Here is a 19,161-nt window from a genome sequence, read left to right as displayed (position 1 = left end):
CTCCTCACTCGTCAACAAGACTCCAAGATACGTAAACTTCTCCACTTGGGGCAGCAACTTGTCCCCTATCTGGAGTGAGCAATCTACCCTCTTCCAGCAGAGGATCATGGCCTTATACTTGGAGGTACTTATTCTCATTCCCTCCACTTCACACTCAGCTGTGAACTGCTCCAGTCCAGTGATGGAACCACCACCCCCGAGTCTTTAGGAGGAAAGTCACCCCCCTCGTTCCTAGATTTTGGTTCCTCTACGTAAGATGTGTCAGTAGGATTAAGGGGGTCCTCAAAGCAGTCCTTCCACCGCCCAACTATACCCTAAGTTAAAGTCAGCAGTACCCCATCCCCACTGTACACTGTGCACAGCCTTCGCCTCCTGAGTTGCCTGACAGTTTGCTAGAATTGCTTCAAGGCAGTCCGAAAGTCTTGTTCCATGGCCTCTCTAAACTCCTCCCACATCTGAGTTTTTGCTCTGGCTATAGTCCAAAACACATTCTGGTGGCCTGCCAGTATCCATCTACTGTAGGAATAACCACTGTTGCCTGCCGCCTCTCACAGAGGGCAACAACCTGGACCATTCTCCAAAAGGTTGATTCTGTTCATCTGGACATAGCGTTTTCAGTGGGAGAAACGTTTTGTCACTAATTCAAGTGACTTCTTCTGTCTCAGCTGACTGCAGGTTTCCCCAATCTTAAAAAACATTACATTTGCATAATGACTGAAACCGGCCCACTGAAGGAACAATGGGCTGGGAGGTCAGTTCCTTCATCATAATTATGCAAATTCTCATGACCATTGATCAACAACCACTGATCAAAGACCACTGATCAATGGCCATGAGTACCATTCACAGAGAGTTGGGGAATGGCTGCAATCACAGCATTGTAACATGGTGGAAGATGTACCCTTAGGCCCCCTCCTCGATTCAGAGATGGTCTTTCCTTTTTCACGTAAATGGCCTCCTTGACTCCGCGCTCAAACCAGCGTTCCTCCCTGTCCAGGATGTTACATCCTCATCCTTGAAAGAGTGTCCACTGGCCTGTAGGTGTAAATAGACTGCAGAGTCCTGGTCTGACAAAGTAGCTCTTCTGTGTTGTGCCATCTGCTTCGCCAGAGGTTGTTTGGTTTCCACGATGTAGAAATCCTGGCAACTTAACAGCGTACACTATGTTACTCTGTTTGTGTCGGGGACCCGATCCTTGGGGTGGACCAATTTTTGGCGCAGCGTGTTTTGGGGTTTAAAAGCCACAGAGACACGGTGTTTAGAAAAAATGCGTCTCAACTGCTCTGATACTCCTGACACATATGGGATCACTACAGGTTTTCGCTTGGGCAGCGGTTGTCCTTCTCTCCTGGATCGGCTGGAGCTCTCTTTAGGCGCCTACCCAGCTTTGACAAATGTTCAGCTGTGATAACCACATTTACTCAGGGCCTTCTTGAAGTGATGTTCTTCTTCTTCCTTGGCCGCTGTGTCAGGTAGAAGGTTAACCTTTCACTTTTCATATCCTCTCTGATGAATTTGATGTCTTGTTCCACCGAGTTAATGTGATCCGTGAAATGTGGTACGTCCTGAGATTTGATTTTCACCCAGGTGTCGTCCACATACCTGAACCAATGACTTGGTGGTGTTCCAGGGTAGGATAGCAAACCTGGATCAAAGTCCAGTCCCTGTCTAGGATTACTGGTTCCGGAGTCCAGGCTATGTGTTGCGATGTAATGTAATTCTAATGTAGTGTAAGGTGTAAGTGTAATTGTGCTATGTCCCTCAGCATTTGCTGACCTCACTCTGTGATTTTACGTTGCTGAGTTGCTGTCGTTCCCAATCACTACCAGTTGATTGGTGTATATTTAGCAGTGAGAAAATTTCACGATTGGACTCGCTGTACAGGTGACATCCTATCACGTACCACTCTGGAATTTAAACTCCTGAGAGTGACCCAGAAACAGTCTGTTTGCCTATGAGCTTGATTTTAAAAACCTGTGGCCATGGAACTGATCGGAACACCTTAATTCAGTAATATAAATTACTTATTATTACTTATTACTTATTATTTACTTTTGTCAATATTGTGTATAAAGAATTACAATTAGTTATAGCTGACAGTTAGTGAATGATGTTTTTTCATCTTTGTATATTTAGATGATCTTTTGCTCTTCTCTAAGACACTCAACACTTGTGAACAGCTTGGCCGGTGCTATAAAGGCTTTTGAAGAACAGAATCTTTGTAAAAACAGAGAAGTGTAAATTTCATGTTATTATTAAATAACATGAATAAATGTTATATCCTAATAATACAGGATGTTGTTTGGATGAATCTTGGTAAAGGCAGTCAACGAACGGCCCAAGTCTATTGCAGCAGGTCTATCCTGGGTTATTAAAATCTGGTTAAACAAGCCTAGACTTTACAGCCTTAAACATATGCTAACTTCCTAATGCTTGCAAGTGATCCAATGGGGGCTCACTGTTAAGTTGGAGCCATCTCAGGGTAATTCACTCCATCTCGGTACAATGCCACCTTTAGTACACCTTGGTACATCAAAGCCTCTTTAGTCTATGCAAGTAATAGGACAAATTTAAAACCATCCTCAGATCAGTTAAAGCCTCTTCCATTAGCGTAGGCCATGGTCTCACACTGTGGGTTGAGTATAAAACTCACACTTCAACTGCAATCAGTCTCTCTCCATTGAGCCCTGTGGAATCCCACATCCCTGACCCAGAGTGGACACTGCACCCTTTTCCAGTGGTGGCCTCAGACTTGGGGGTTACACAATGTTCCATGATTGGGACAAAAACCATATTTTTCCTCCTGTATCCGAGGTTCAACTAACAGGCGACTTTCCTTTCCAGCACCCTGGAATAGACTTTCCTGGGGAAGCTGAGTAGTGTGATCCCCATATTTACAATGCTGTGGGATTAGGGATGTAGCTTTCCCTCCACTGCCCAACAATATCCTCATTCGATGTCAGCAGCGCTCTACTCCCACCATACGCAGTGCAGGTAGAGAATGGCTTTCTATGCCTTAGTCACCTGATGGTTTGCCAGTATCTCTTAGAGGCAGCATGGAAGTCTGTTTCCATGGTCTCTCTGAACTCTCCCACATTTGAGTTTTTGCTTCAGCCAACGCCTGAGACATGTTCTGCTTGGCATTTTGGTACATCTCACCTGCCTCTGACATCCCACAGGCTCACTAAGCCCAATAGTACTCCTTTTTCAGTGTCAAGAACATACGGCCGCTGATCTGATCCATGATCTGATCTGATCTGATATTCCATCAATAGAATTGATTTGACTTTGATTTGTGTAACAAAGTGATTTCCACGTCTCCTTCATGATGTGACAGTGTCAGAGCTGAATGCACTTGTAGAGTATCATGTTTTTATGGCTCACATTTAAAGTGTTCCAGCTCTAATGTACAGCTGTCATATTAGAAATAGAAGCAGCTCTGATTTTAGTGCTCAAAGAAATCTATGAAGTTATGAATTCACACATGAACAGTTTTCTGCAGCGTTCCTCTCGGCCTTATTTGCAGCTCCACTCTTGTTTTTGCTCTAATAATTATTTCTCTCCATGAGCTGTTTCTCTGCCTGAAGGAGGCGCCACTCCATCGCTTCATTTAGTGCAGAACAAGAGTCACATGATGCTGCTCTGAACACCAATCACACTTTGTACAGCTCATGTTGTGTTTGTTGTCCTCTCAGTCTGTCAGGTGGAGGTGGAGGAGGGGGCGGAGTCTGTCCAGCTGCCCTTCAAAAGCACACAAAACCTACCTGAAGATACTAAAGTGGTTTGGTGGGGCAATTCATACAGGACAGTCTACATTTATCAGAGGGACACTGACTGGCCTGAAGGACAGGACCGAGTTTACAAAGACCGAATGACGATGAATGAAGACCTGCTGAAAACCGGAGACCTCAGTCTGACCCTGAAATACCCCACAGAGAGAGACAGTGGAGAATACAGATGTGAAGTCTGGAGTCATCAGATATAAAACAGTTCTGCTCAAAGGTTTATTGGTTTAATTGAGTGTGTGTGTGTGTGTGTGTGTGTGTGTGTGTGTGTGTGTGTGTGTGTCTGACTGTCTTGTGTCTCCTCTGCAGGGAGAGTTCAGGTCCAGGATCAAACAGGGGACATCAGGAACAGAAGCAGCTCCATTGATCCGACTCCTCTGATGGCTGATCAGTCAGTTTGATCTGTGTGTTCTTTGATTATTGATCAGTGATGTCAGAGTGGAGTCAGTGTGATGTTGTTGTTGTGTGTTTGAGACTTTTAGTGTCCATGAAGGTCTCTGCTCCTTTATTCTGGGTATTATTCATTTTTATGGCTTTAAATGATTAATAAATGATAATTTAATCATGTATTTATTAAATGAAAATTAATTGTTTTTTAAACCTGTCTCATGGTTTTTTTTGAATCAGTCTTTGTCTGGTCCCTCACCCAGGACCAATTTGCCATCGAAGACCCTACCAGGGAGCAACGGCTGGCTGACCATTAGATTTTCAGGACTTTCTTGATCTGTTTTCTGTAGAAACTGCCAACTTATGTCCATTCCTCCATTTATGAGTTTTGCCAAAGAGTAAATAAGTTAGGCTGATCCCTCATTCACAAGGAGTCACTATAGCAGGTAGCTAATACAATAGATAATGAATGAATAAATGGCCAAAGAATTAGAAGGGGCAACAACAAAAAAGAAAAAATCCTATGAATTATTGATCAAATTGGTGTAGCCTGAAGCTGTGGCGGGGGGTGGCCTCCAAATAAATAGTTTCATACATCTCTCCTATTTAAACATTATTCATCATAAACCTGATTTTTTTTTTTAAAGTTTGTCTGTTACTAAATGTGATTTTTTTTTTTTGCTTTTGACTGGTAAAAATGTATTCATGTCAAACCATTTCTATAAAACTTTCAGTTCCTTTTCCACTGCATTCAGAAGCTTTCCCAGACTTCAACATAGCACTTTAAAGCAGTGTCATCAGCCAATAAAGTGAATTTGAACAATTTAGACACATTGTGCATCATTTATGTACAACACAAACAGTTTAGGGTCCAGCTCTGTGCATGCTGATATCTATCTTTAAAATAACTCATTAACAGTGAGTGTGTGTTGTGTTTATATCACATCTCTCAAGATTTTCTCTCAGTAATCTGGGCTCTGTTGTATCAAAGGCTTTTGTAAAGTCACAGAACAGCCCACACTGTATACACTGGTGTCCACTGCATTCGCTTTAGCTTCTATAAGCTGTATTACGACTACTGGATTTAGAGCAACCTCACTGCTCTAAGTCCACACTGGTAACAACTCAAACTGTATTTTTCAATAAAATGATAAAGAAATACAGTTTGTCTAAAATCTTCAAGAGCTGGGAAATTGATCTGTAATTGGAGTATGGATGTTCGTCTCTCGTTGTGTATGTTGAAATGATTTTTACTGTTTTCAGAAACAAATACTTCACTGGATTCTTACTCTGGATGAAGAGTGAGGGTGACCTAAAGTAAGAATCCAGTGAAATATTAGTGTCACCTGTCCCTGTAAAAGGAGTTCAAAGATGAGAATATTTGTAATCTGGGTAGAGTATTAAACTAGTGAAAAATTTCAGGATACAGTAGACTGTGGTGTTTCTGAGCCAGTCGGCACCCGTACCGTAATATGCGGAAGAAAGGCGCAACATCGTTGTAGGTGCGGCTGGCCTGACTGTGACTTCGCATGTGAGGGCTCACTCTAACGGGACTTTAAAACTGCGGTCAAGCGAGCCTTTAAAGGAGGATGAAGCTGCTGCAACTGCTGCTCCTCGTCAGCGGTAAGAACCTCTCTGTTTAACCCGCAGTTTGAGCCTCATTACACGGATACATGCACTAGTGTGCGTGTGTCTGTGTGTCTGTGTTCGTGGGCCGGACAGCCGGACTCAGACTGTGGACTCTGCAGAGCTAGCCGTCCAGGCTAAAGCAGTGCTGGAGAGTAGCGGCTCTGAGCTCAGCACACACGAACATTTCACACTTTTTTACACTCTGACAGTTTAATTAGTTTTCCACGCGTGATGGTCACACGTGTTCCTCAGCTGTCGTAATAACCCACACCGAGACCGGATCCACCTCGGGTTAGATCTCTGTGACGCCATCTGAGTCCACGCTCACGGAGGATCAGATCAGGACAGGTGTGGTGCCAGAAAGAGACGTGTTGGGCTAAAATAAGTCCAACGTGTCTCTCATTAATGATATGAAGTCACTCTGAGCAGTGAAAGAACTCCTGTCACATGAAAGAAACTGCATTCAGTTTCATGGATCCATCCTCATCAGTCCTTTATTTAAAAAGTGTCACTGAGATTAAAAATGACCAAGAGGACAGCAGACACTGCAACAAATAGAAACTCACATATCTGTAGAGATACTTTAAGTGGGCATCAATGACAGATTGTTATTATACCTACATAATAACTAGAGTCATAAAGATCATTGCAAAACAGGTCATGTCTTTATTTAATATTTTCTCCTTCATAAGTCCTGTTTGTAAAGTCTCTGTATTAATATAAGTAAACATTAGACACATCTCTGCTGTGGCTGTCAGAGAGCTGCCATCCATCAGTGAAGCTGAAACTAGATCAGATTACATGAAACGTTCATGCCGGGAGAATCAAAGCAGTTTTTCTCTAAATGGGATTCAGCATTTTATCCAATAATAGCACAAATAATGAAGTCCTCTATAAAAAGGCTGTTACACTCCATCAGTGTTTACTGGTTATACTCGGGTAAAAGTGAAAAAGTACAGACTCTGAAATTTAATCACAGTAAAAAAGTAAAAATTAGCTCCTTGAAGGACAGTTCTACTGATCATTATTGTACACAGGTAACCGAACGTTGTGCAAAATAATATAATAATAAAATATTATTAGTACATGAGAATTTAAAAAAAAGAATTCTAATTCTAATGAATGTACTTGGCTTGAGCCTGTTATGTAGTATACATGCAGTGAGAGAGACTAAAAAAAACAACTATTTTCTGTTGACTACACTGTAGAGGTGACTTTGCCTCACAAGCTTTAGTGACTGATGTCCACCCCCTACACTGACACTACCGTTTACAGTAGACAATATAAAGTTGGATTTCAGCGAATGAATCTCAGCATCATTATCTTAATTGCAAATTCATCTCTGCTATATTTGATGTAACCTAACTCTGACCATGATACCACAGCCACTGTGTTATTACATAAATAATGAAATGGACATTAACAGTTTTTTGTATTAATTTGAAGCATTTTAACTTTAACATGTTTCAAGACATTCGGGCATCAGTTTGGGACCAAAATCATTTTTCACCACTCAGATTAACAAAAACTAAGAAAACCAGTCAGGATGTCAGAATTCATGTTTTGGAGCTTTATGACAAAGATCTGCTGTTTCTCACTCTGATGTTTAGATTCAGGGACATGAACAGCTGCTAGCCCTCAACATGCCCTTCTCCTGTTTTCACAGCTAGCTTGTTAGCATTGTTGCTACAGTAACAGTCCTCTAACTCACTCAGCTGCTTCCAGAGAGAGGAATTCATCCTGCAGTTGGACACTCTCTAACATTGTTTGGCCTGCGGCTTTCGCTCTATTCTGAGATCTGATGAGAGCTTTCATTTCTTTCAAAATAAAACACAACTACAACATGGAAAAAGACCCAGAGAAACCAAGTTAATGATAAAAACCCAGAAAACCATAAATTTCACACTCGAGAGGCCCGGTACCGGTCCGTAGCCCGGGGACTGGGGACCGCTGCCTCTCTGACAGGGACAGCAGCACAGCTTCTCCCCCTGCTGCAGACTGAAGGCTTCAGTTCTTGACAGCATTGTCAGCAGCAACCTTAAATCATGAAGAAAGTGTCATATTGCCTGACTGCTTCCACATCTGCACAAACAGAACATTACTTCATAATCTGGTTGTTTAGTCGTTTAGAGATCTGTTTGTTTTAGACCTCAGTAGATGTTATTTCATCTAAAAAAAAAACAAAAAACGATGTCATTTCAAACAACTATTTGTAACTGTTGTCACTAGACTGCTTCATTAGTCTGCACTACTTCTTCAAAAAGTAACAGATTAAACAGAATGATGCTGTGGCTCTGCAAAAACACTAATGGAAACAAAGAAAAGATAAGCTAGAAAAAAGTGACGGGAAACCAGGGAACAAGGAAACTTAGAAGTTACAAGGAAGAAAACAGCGTTCACAGGGGACATGGGAATGGCAAGGAAGAAAAACTGGACAAAAGGACTACCAAAATAAAGGAGGAAACACAACACAGAGACATGACAGACTGCAGGAAACAAAAGATGAGACCAAGACAACAAGGACACAAAAGGGAGCAGACTAAATAAAGAAGTAACTGAGAACAAGAAATACAAATGATTAAACTAGGAAACCCACAGAAACTAAACAATACCAAACAAAGACTAAGAAATGTAGATCTGTATTTAACAAAAAATGACCATGATTACATTGATTAGAAGTGCTGAATATAGATAACCAAAAAATAAATAGTCTCACTGTAAAACTGGCCTCTGTATTTCTTTTCATGTGTCCTCAGTTTCCCGCCATGCCCTTACTGTGGTAGTGGAAGTATATGAAGGGGAAAGATCTGTCCAGCTGCCCTGTCAGTTCACAGATTTTATACCTGTGGACCCCACAGTGATGTGGATTCACAGAGATCTTCATCCCAAATCTGTCCACCTAAGACGAGAAGGAGGAGACGATCTCAGAGGACAAAACCAGCGTTACACCGGGCGCACATCAATGAGGCCTGATGCTCTGGACTCTGGAGACTTCAGCCTCACTCTGAAAAGACTCCAACTGACTGACTCTGGCAGCTACACCTGCTCCATCAGTGATGGGAGAGAAGAACTGAGACTTAAAGATTTACAGCTGAAGGTCAAAGGTCAGCAATAAACTCCAACACCTACTTTATTTACAAGTAGTAATTACTAAAGTCTAGACTGTAGATACTTAGCTGTGCTCCAGTTACTGTGTTTACAATTGATCCTGGGCTTTATTGTCCTTTCAGACCAGCAGGTGGAGGTAAAGGTGGAGGAAGGCTCAGAGTCTGTCATCCTTCCCTGCAAAACAAAACCTGACCTGCCTGAGGACACCAGTGTGGAGTGGACTCACTCTGACCAGGAACTCACAGTGACCCAAGTGCATTCAAACAACAGTGATCACCTGAAACAGCTGGACGACCTTTACTGCGGCCGCGGAAAGATGAACAAAGACCTGCTGAGAACTGGAGACCTCAGTCTGACCCTGAAATACCCCACAGAGAGAGACAGTGGAGAATACATCTGCACCATCTACAGGGACAAAGACATCCTGAGACAGAAAGTCGTGCTGCAGGTCAAAGGTCAGAGATGATGACACAGGTCAGAGGTCAGTGTTGTGGATTAAGGTCAGAGCTCAGAGGTTATGGTGCTTTTTATGCTTTTCCACAGAACCATTTCTAATCTGGAACATTGTTCTTGTGGTTCTCCTGGTTCTCCTGGTTCTTCTTGTGGTTTCTGGAGGTCTTTTATTTCATTTCCGGCACTATTTCATGTCAGGTGAGTGTCTCCTACTACACTACCCATAATGCCGATGGTCAGCAGGTGTCCTCTGGTGGCTCCTTGACTGTGGCTCACACAAACTTGTTCCAGAAGCTGAAAGAGTTGAGAGTTACAAACAGCTGATACAGAGAGCTGAAGAGAAACTTCCAGGTTTGTTCCAGAAGTCAGAAAACCTCCTTCAGACTCAGTCATTGATCAGTGAAACAGCTCCACAACATGACTTTACTAAACAGTGTGTGTGCTTCACTGCATTGATCTGACACAGAGGCTGCATGTGGACAAGCTGTTCTTCTTCTGTGGTGGTAAACAGCAGCTGACATGGAAACGTGCTGACAGTAAATGTTGCAGCAGCTTCAGTAAATGTTCCTCCTTGAGTTGTGCTCAGTCATGTGGTGGAGAGCTTCAGATGTTCAGAGCAGACACATGAGATCTTCATGGTTTCTGTGCTGATGTGTGTGAGACATGGCCGACTGTGGAGGCTCAGTCTGTCTGTTCTTCTGCTCTTCATCCAACATGTCTGCAGCACTTTACAGGACGCTGCAGACTAGTTACCAAAGAACGAGTCAGGAACACATCAGGAACAAACTGAGACACAATCTGACTGAGACTAGAAGACAAGGAGAGACAGGGAGGTCATGTGACCATGTTATAATGTTGTGCTTTGTTGTCCTCTCAGTTTACCAGGTGGAGGTGGATCCAGTGGTGGAGTCTGTCCAGCTGCACTGCAAAACCACACTCCGCCTGCCCAAAGACGCTATAGTGGAGTGGAAGGATGGTTCTATGTATGACAGGAAGGTCCACGTGTATCAGAACGGCTCTGACCAGTCTAAAAAACAGCATGAGGATTACAGAGGCCGAACAGAGATGAAGAGAAGCCTACTGAAACCTGGAGACCTCAGTCTGACCCTGAAACACCCCACAGATGAAGACACAAACACCTACACCTGCACTGTTTACAGCAAGGAGGGAAACATCCTGATGAAGAAAGACGTGGTGCTCATCTTCAGAGGTCAGTGCTGTAGATACAGGTCAGAGGTCAGACTCATGATGGTGGTTCAGTCTCAGTGGGCTCCATCCAATAATGTTACAGTGTTAGCATGTCTGATGTTTGTGGCTGTTTTGGTTTTTATTTGATTTCCAGCCAAATGTAAAAGCTTCAGCAGATGAACTGTAGGAGCAAAGTTCATGTGTGAGACTTCATCTGAAAGGTAACATCTTCTAGTTTCTGAACATGTGTTTGATTAGCATGTGGCTAAAACACAGGCTAAGCTAAGTCAGCTCAAATCTCAGTAAAAACCTTCTTTGGTCCTCATCTATAATCAGTCATATCTGAGTCACAATAACTAGAAGATGATTTCTAGCAGAAGTGTGAAAATCTCCACATCCTTTCTCCATGTTATCATCCAAAGCTGTGTGAAGTTTCAGACCTCTGCAGTTAACAAACGGAGACTTAAATGGAGTTGTGATGCACTTCATAACTGACATGGAGGTTGATGGTTGATGATGGGGTAGGTACAGGCTTGGGGTGTCTGGGGACACTCTTTCGAGGATGCCAATGTTCACACTTTGGACAGAGAGGACAGATGGTTTCAAAGAGGAGTGAAAGAAGCCATCTATGTCCACTGTGAGCGACCATCTTTGAACAGAGGCGGTGGTTTACGACACCAACTGTCTGTCATCAATAATCCAGTTTTGAGATCCCTCCCCAGACGCCTTAACGCCCACTCACATCCTGGGTCATTTTTACCTCAATAAGTCATCTTATGGTGGGGCAAGGTCTAACAATTGGTTTACCCAATAATGGCTGATAATGGGCTACACCCTTTCTCACATCTTGGTTTATGTGATGAGTCACACATCAAAGGCCCATAAACCACCAACTCTGTTCAAAGATGGTCGCTCACAGTTGTGTCATACGTTTGTGAAGTGGCTGTTTAGTCTCTCCAATGTAGAGGTCTGGGCATTCCTCGCTAAACTGTACAGCTTACACCACATTGTTAAGTCTGTGTTTGAGTTTTGTCTTTGGAATGAACCAGTTTCTGTCTGAGTGTATTGCTTGGTCTGAAATATACTAGGGGATGGCAATGTTGTTGCATTTGTCTTTCTTATCCTCCCTAGTTGGTGTCTGGTCTTCTTTTCTGTGCATCTTTGCTACCTTGATGAAAGCCCATCTAGGATAACCACATGTTTTAAGTGCTTCCTTTACATGTGCGTGTTCCTTCTTTTTCCTTTCAGGCTTAGAGGGAACATGTTCTGCCTGGTGGTGTAGGGTCCTGACTTCTCCAAGTTTGTGTTCCAGAGGGTGATGAGAGTCAAAGAGGAGGTACTGGTCCATGTGTGTGGGCTTCCACTAAACTTCAGTGTTTACGTTTGTTAACACCTCAATTCTTTCATCTTTGGGCCGAAGGAAGGACAACACTCGTTGTACAAATGCTTAATCAACAATCTCTTTATTCCATACAATTCTTATTATTCCATACAACACTTTTGAGCATAAACCATCCAGAGGGGAGATGAGCGCGGGAGGGTGTCCGTCTGATCTCGACGTGTCTGAGCATTTCTCACATTCTTATAGCTTCAGGAGGCCCCCACCTAGTCATAAAACCTAAACATCCACATTCTTTCTCTCTCTCAGTGAGCTTATGACCTTGGCTTCCTGTGCAGTATGTTCTGTTCTTTTCTAATCAGACAAATAAGGCCATGACTCTCTGAAAACAGTATTTCTTATAACTCAACAGTATAATGCATCATAAAACAATATCATTCATTCACCATAAATCAGCAGTCTAATGTAATGCAAATCAGTTTAATAAATATAATAGTTACCACCTTCTTCTGAGTCAGGAGAAATAATGCAAACTAAAACTACATAATGATTTCACAATCTTTAATTAGGTCTATAACGTGGCATAAGATAATAGAATAATCCCTCAGGTTCACATTCTCTTCAATGCACACGGCGCAGTCCAGGAAAGGCAAACAGCTATCCTTTGTGTCTTCCCTGGTCAGTGCTGTAGATGTTTTTATCCACAGCATTTATGTGCACTGTGAAGTAGGGCTGGGCTATATCAAAACGTTCACGGTAATACCAGTGTAATGTTGGGCAACGATAAGAAAATGAAATATGGCGATAGAATATGGGTAAAACGCGCATGCACAGTGCCTTTGTTTACATACGCACATGGCAGCGACGCAGAATGAGAAGAGCGAAAGCGGATCGTTAAATGAAACAGATGAACCAGAATTGGTTTGTAAAAATGCTGCAACTTCAGTGGTGTGGAACTGGTTTAGCTTTCATCCATCAGATGCACAACAAAGCACTATTTTTGGTAGCGCATGCTAGCGGGCCGTTGTTATTACCGTGTTGTTTGGAAAATACGGCGCACTTAAAATCAATCCTTTGATTTTTTCTGAAAATCGACAGTGCCCCTTATAATCCCGTGCGCCTTATGTATGAATTCTGGTTGTGCTTACTCACCTCAAAACTTTTATGTGGTACACGGCGCTCGAAAATCTGTCAAATGTTTTAGTGCGACTTTGCTAAGCTACAAACCCGCACCGCTTGATGGATTGTCGGAGCATTACGGCTGTCGTAGGCAGGAGCCTCGCAGAGTGATACGTACTGTGCTTCAACATAATATTACCATATTGTTTGTATAACCTCTTTTTAAGTTTTGTGGATATTATACATGGTTATGCTGAGGATATGTCGGCCAATTTCCACTGGAAATGCCTTTTGGTTAAACTGTCAGCAAGGAATTTGCATTTGCACTGTTACATTTTTATATAACTTTAATTCACATAAAAAACTGCTGCTTGTTTAAGTGAAAATAACTTGATGGGTTTTTTTTGCACTAATAAAGTTGTGGAGTTGTATTTTGTCTAGTGTCAATTATATCATCAGTTATATCGTTATGGCAAATTTTCAAATGTGTTTTGATTTTGACTCAGTTGTCTCTACGTATCTGTACCAGTGGCTGGGTACTCTCCCCTTGAAAGAGCCAAGAGCCAAGCCTTTCTTTCCACTTCCTCCATGTAAAGGTTGGCTACATGGCACAGCCATGTTTTCGCCTGTAGAAACCCTTGTTGCGTTTGAAATATGTGGTGGTGAGGCAGAGGTCTAACAGTGTGCAAATCTGATCAGGGGTGAAGTTGGTTCTGTCTTCCAAAAAGCTGTCTTCTTGTAGGCGTTTTCTGACAGTCTCCACGGCCTCCGTGGTGGGCATGCATGTGAAGAGAGAGATTACATCAAAGGACACCATGGTTTCATCTGGATCCAGGGTAAGTTTCTGGACCTTGTCAGTGAAGTCGGTGGAGTTCTTGATGTGATGTGGGGTGTTTCCCACAAGAGGTGCAAGGATGCAAGGTGTTTCAAAATGTTGTAAGTGGCTGAGTTTATGCTGCTAACAATGGGTCTGAATGAGGTACAATGCATTACCAGTGAAGCAGCAGCGTGCAGCAGTCAACACAAATGTCTCCATCCAACCTTGTTTTCTCCTATGTTGTCCCACAGATTATGCTGAGGTGAAGCCAGTGCACTCTGAGGTTGAATATGTCGAGCTGCCCTGCAAAACCACACTTCACCTGCTTGAAGTTGCTAAAGTAGAGTGGAAGGAACGAGGCAACAGGAAGGTCCACGTATATGAGAACGACTCTGACCAGCCTGAAGAACAGCACCAGGATTACAGAGACCGAACGAAGATGAATGAAGACCTGCTGAGAACTGGAGACCTCAGTCTGACCCTGAAATACCCCACAGATGTAGACAGCTCCATCTACACCTGCACCATCTACAGCGTGGAGGGAAACATCCTCCTGAAGAAGCAAGTGAAGCTGAAAGTCAGAGGTCAGTGCTGTAGATACAGGTTGAAGGTCAGAGGTCATGTAGGAGTTTATTTTCTAAAAGCTTTTAGTTTTAATCTATTTTTAGTTTATTCAAATGATATAAAATCTTTAATGTTTTGATGTAAAAGCCAAAAATGTCAGGTGGAGCAACTGTCCATTTAAATGAACAGACTAAGAAGGCGATTAAAAATGAAGTTTTAATTATCCTAACTTCAAAATAAAAGCCTCTGGTGTGATTGAGTTTGGATCAAATCAGTAGTTTTGTTAGTTTTGTCCATCAGAGTATGAATGCATGTGAATGTCAGCACTATATGAGAACCAGTTTACAATTTACCATGATCCAGTCATTTGGGTGTTGTCAAATGTCAGGGTGTAGCAGCCATAAATATGAGGCTTTTATTGTGAAGTGAAAGATAATAAGAGTGAAAATGATGTGTCCATGGATTCTAAGTTAATACAGATAAAATACTATTTAAATTGGCAATTTGACTCACTGACAATAAACAGAGCCACACTTGCTGCAGTAAGTTTGACACCACAGCATCATGTAGAGGTACTTTACAGCTGTAAATGAAAATTCAATACAATTTTATTTATATAGTGCCAAATCACAACAACAGTCGCCTGAAGTAGGGCTGCTCAATTATGGCAAAAATGATAATCACCATTATTTTCACTGAAATTGAGATCTCGATTATTTGACGATATTTATTTAACAATAACAATGTATTGAATAATGACTTTAAAGATTGTCAAAAAATAATATAAAATAGCGTGCAAATACTGATAACAGTGCAAATGTTTACAAAATAAATGAAAAATGTAAACATCTATGTTTAGTGAACTTCAAAATACTGCATAATATTTATGCATACAAATAACCAAACATCAAGGCAAGCTGTGTAGCCACACAATGCACAATTGCATCAAACTGACATTGAGGTATGTCAATTTGTAGTGTTGCTCTGTGGTGCAGCTACGACACCGTAGCAAAGTTTACACACTATGTCTGCTTGATCCACGTCTTGACTCCGCGAACCCATAATGTTCCCACACCACTGAAGTTGTTTTACTTCTCTTTTCAACCAACAGCATTCTTTCTTCAGCAGCCATTATCCTCTCATCTCTACAAATAACTTCTGCTTAGCTTTCCGAGCTTGCCTCGGGTCCTCTTAATTGTTGTGACGCGTGTTTGAAACGCAGAGAGGTGCGCTCGATTTGCCACACGGAGCAGCGCGAGAGTAAAGGACGAGGTGCTAATAGGGCGAAGTCAAGGAGGCCATTTACATGAAAAGGGAAAGACCATCTCTGAATCGAGGAGGGTACATCTGTCACCATCTTACAATGCTGTGATTGCAGACATTCCTCAACTCTCTGTGAATGGTACTCATGGCCATTGATCAGTGGTCTTTGATCAGTGAGCTTTGATCAATGGTCATAACAACTTGCAAATAAACAACCAGGTAACTGACCTCTCAGCCCCTTGTTCATTCAGTGGTGCTAGTTTCAGTCATTATGCAAATGTACTGTACTGTTCTCAGTCATCCAGGTCATTGTAGTCTAAGGGGCTTGGAAAGAAAAGTGTCTGGACTTCTTTAAGTTTCTTGAAGATGGGCCAAGCTCCTTAGAATGCAAATGTACTGCTTATAAGATTGGGGAAACCTGCAGTCAGCTGAGACTGAAGAAGTCACTTGGATGATGATGAAACGTTTTTCCCACTGAAAACACTATGTCCAGATGAACAGAATTTGGAATTTACTTACCTGGATGATTGAGCATGCATCAAGACATTTGAGTTGTTCCAGGCATGTTCCACTGGAAGGAGGCCCTGGAGTAGATCCAGGACATGCTAATGAGATCATATCTCTCACCTGGCCGGGGAACGCCTTGCTGTTTCCCTGGAAAAGCTGTAGGGGGTGGCTGGAGAGGGAGGTGTGGGCTTTGTTGCATAGACTGCTGCCCCTGCGACCTGGCCCCAGATAAGCAGAAGAGGATGGATGGAATTATTTCTCTCCATGAGCTGTTTGTGTGTCTGAAGGAGGCGCCACTCCATCGCTTCATTTAGTGCAGAACAAGAGTCACATGATGCTGCTCTGTGAACACCAATCACACTTTGTACAGCTCATGTTGTGTTTGTTTGTTTTCCTCTCAGTCTGTCAGGTGGAGGTGGAGGAAGGTGTGGAGTCTGTCCAGCTGCCCTTCAAAACATCACAGAACCTGCCTGAAAATGCTGAAGTGGAGTGGGTACACTATAACCCAAAAAAGACAATCCATGTATATAAGAACGGCTCTGACCAGCCTGGAGAACAGGACCAGGATTACAGAAACCGAACGAAAATGAATGAAGACCTGCTGAAAACTGGAGACCTCAGTCTGACCCTGAAAACCCCCAAAGAGAGTGACAGTGGAGAATACAGATGTGTAGTGTATGGGAAGATCTGGAGAGAGAAAACTGTGCTGCTCAAAGTCAAAGGTTTGTTGGTTTGTGTTTGTTTGCGCGTGTGTGTGTGGGTGGGTGGGGGGCAGGCAATCGTTCGTGTGTCTGACTGTCTTTTGTCTCCTCTGCAGGTCAAACAAGGGACAATATGAACAGAAACAGCTGCATTGATCCGACTCCTCGGTCAGCTTAGGCCTGACATCATGTGCAAAACCTTTATACAGTGGTCCCTCACTACAACGGGGTTAACTTTTCGCAGCCTCACTGTTTCGCTGATTTTTTTGGGGTGCAATTTTGCATGCTTTTTTTTCTTTGTTTTGTACAGCGCATTGTGTTCTGTGTCCTGATTGGCTGCAGACTATTGTCAATCAACGTCTTGATGCATGCTCAATCAATCTTGTGCCGTGTCTCCTGTCCAGTACAAAATGCTTCTCAAATATACATAAATCTTGGCTAGCAGAAGACAACAAACACAGCAATGTCGACATCAAAGGCACCTGCGGTAGCACCCAAAAGGCAGAGGAAGATGCTAACCATTGCACAAAAAGTTGGACTTCTGGACTCTGGGCTGGACCAATTACAGCCGAGGAGGTCGAACTTTAAAGTTCCATATTGAGGTAAAAAGGAACAGTTTGTCCCGTACTTCAGCTAGAATGGAAAAAAAGACACAAAGCTGGAGGTATTCCGTGTTTTTACGCTGCACAGCTGCCTCTTCTTCTCTCTTCTCTCACCCTCCCTCTCCTGTTGCTACTTCAATCATGAAACTGATCAGCTGATCGGCTTTTCTCTCTTGTTTGTTTATCGCCCACTTTTCCCCAGAAGGAGGAAACCAGCGGATAAACTACAGCACGTTTAAGCTTGATAAACTGTTGCTAGAATTTACTTAATATTACTTTCTAGTATCCGCTGATGTTTGCTGGAGCCACAGCTGTAAAAGCTGCTGGTCATGATATCGGTTTGGATATCTGGTGAGAGGAAACATGAAGATGAAACCAGGAGATGTCCTTACTGAATCATCAGAGCTGAACAGGTGATGGAGAAACAGCTTTACCTTTTAGGTGACATGGATGAGTTGAAGGGAAGTTATGAACTGTTTCTGAGAGATAAATAACACCAGGATCCTTTTCTAAGTAGCTGACAGCTGGTAACTGTGCAGGGGCGGATCTAGCAAAGCTTTGCCAGGGGGCCAGGTAGGGCATTAACAGGGAGAGGGGGGCACAAAGAAATTTCTTTCTTATTCCCATTTAAGATGTCTGGCTGTTATTAAATAATTATCTGAATCTTACAACCGAAGTGATCATCTGATTAAATGTATAGAAATCCATTATTGTATATAGTAACTATTAAGTCTTATATATACCCTAATAAGCTATAGTACTTTTTCCCTTTGGGAAGGTACCATCTGTGCAGTCTGCAATTCTGTTGATGAAAGATATTGAATCTATTTAATTATTGTAGAAAAAATGATTTCTTTGTATTTGTTTTACACATGCATTAAATTAAAGTCAATTACGTCGATTAAGCATCATGAGGCAGAGGGGCTGTTCCCTTTTTTTTTTTTTGCTGGGAGTTTGCAACCCTGTTATTTAGGTTGTTTAATATTTCTGCTAAGTACTGTTTAGAATACCAGAATATGGAGGATGGTGCAGGTTTAAGTTTATTAGATTGATCAGTGTTGCTGAACTATAAAATATTGTGGGTGCAGTGTATTTTTTGCATACAGGTATAACAGAATAGCTTTAGTGTTTTGTTTTTTAAAACTTGAGTATGAACGTATACAAAATGCAGCAAGATATTAAAAATAAAAACAGTTTCATTGATTATAAAAAACACTATCGGATTTCTATTGGTAGCAATCTTAAGCTCCTCCATTGTTCATGAATGTGCACTGTCCCTGTGGAAAAAGTCCAAATAAAAACAACTGGCTAACCGTTAATCTGATCCAGTGTTTTTCTTCTTCTGTGGTGGATGTGTTTGAGGATAAAAGCGATCCTACATGTTCTGAAATTAGATTTAAGACTTTTTAATGTCACTAACAATGAAACTGTCTCTGTCTGACTGCCATCTAGCAGACAGCAAGAAAGAGAGATCTGACTTCTCGTGTTTCTGAAGGTTTGATTTAAGACATTTTAATTTAATTAGACCAATTCAAGACTGTTTTTAAATAATTTAACTGAAAGATTCAGCTTCATTTGCTTTATTTTTTAAAAGAAAATTATCTTGTAAAGTGTCACTTGCTGTCTGCAACCAGCAGTGAGCTCTGCTGTCAGACTCTGCTTCTCTCTTCTTGTTGTGTGATGCCATCTAAAAGCCTCC

General features: G+C 42.1%; 1 protein-coding gene across 1 annotated transcript; it reads left to right on the top strand.

The window, feature by feature from the left end:
* Nucleotides 1-5,658: 5,658 nt before the first annotated feature.
* On the top strand, nt 5,659-18,781 carry LOC146389519 (uncharacterized). Its single transcript, XM_084910790.1, has 8 exons — nt 5,659-5,795; nt 8,558-8,905; nt 9,032-9,364; nt 9,453-9,560; nt 10,240-10,572; nt 14,077-14,409; nt 16,561-16,881; nt 16,977-18,781. Exons 1-8 carry the CDS (start codon nt 5,762-5,764, stop codon nt 17,036-17,038), a joined length of 1,872 nt encoding a protein of 623 aa, XP_084766916.1. The 5' UTR covers nt 5,659-5,761; the 3' UTR covers nt 17,039-18,781.
* The last annotated feature ends 380 nt before the right edge of the window (nt 18,782-19,161 follow it).

This window comes from Perissodus microlepis, chromosome 3, assembly GCF_051167445.1.
Source record: "Perissodus microlepis isolate ML-2025 ecotype Zambia chromosome 3, ASM5116744v1, whole genome shotgun sequence".
Taxonomy (NCBI): domain Eukaryota; kingdom Metazoa; phylum Chordata; class Actinopteri; order Cichliformes; family Cichlidae; genus Perissodus; species Perissodus microlepis.
Note: the sequence above shows the minus strand (reverse complement) of the source record. Positions and strands in the feature narration are given on the sequence as shown.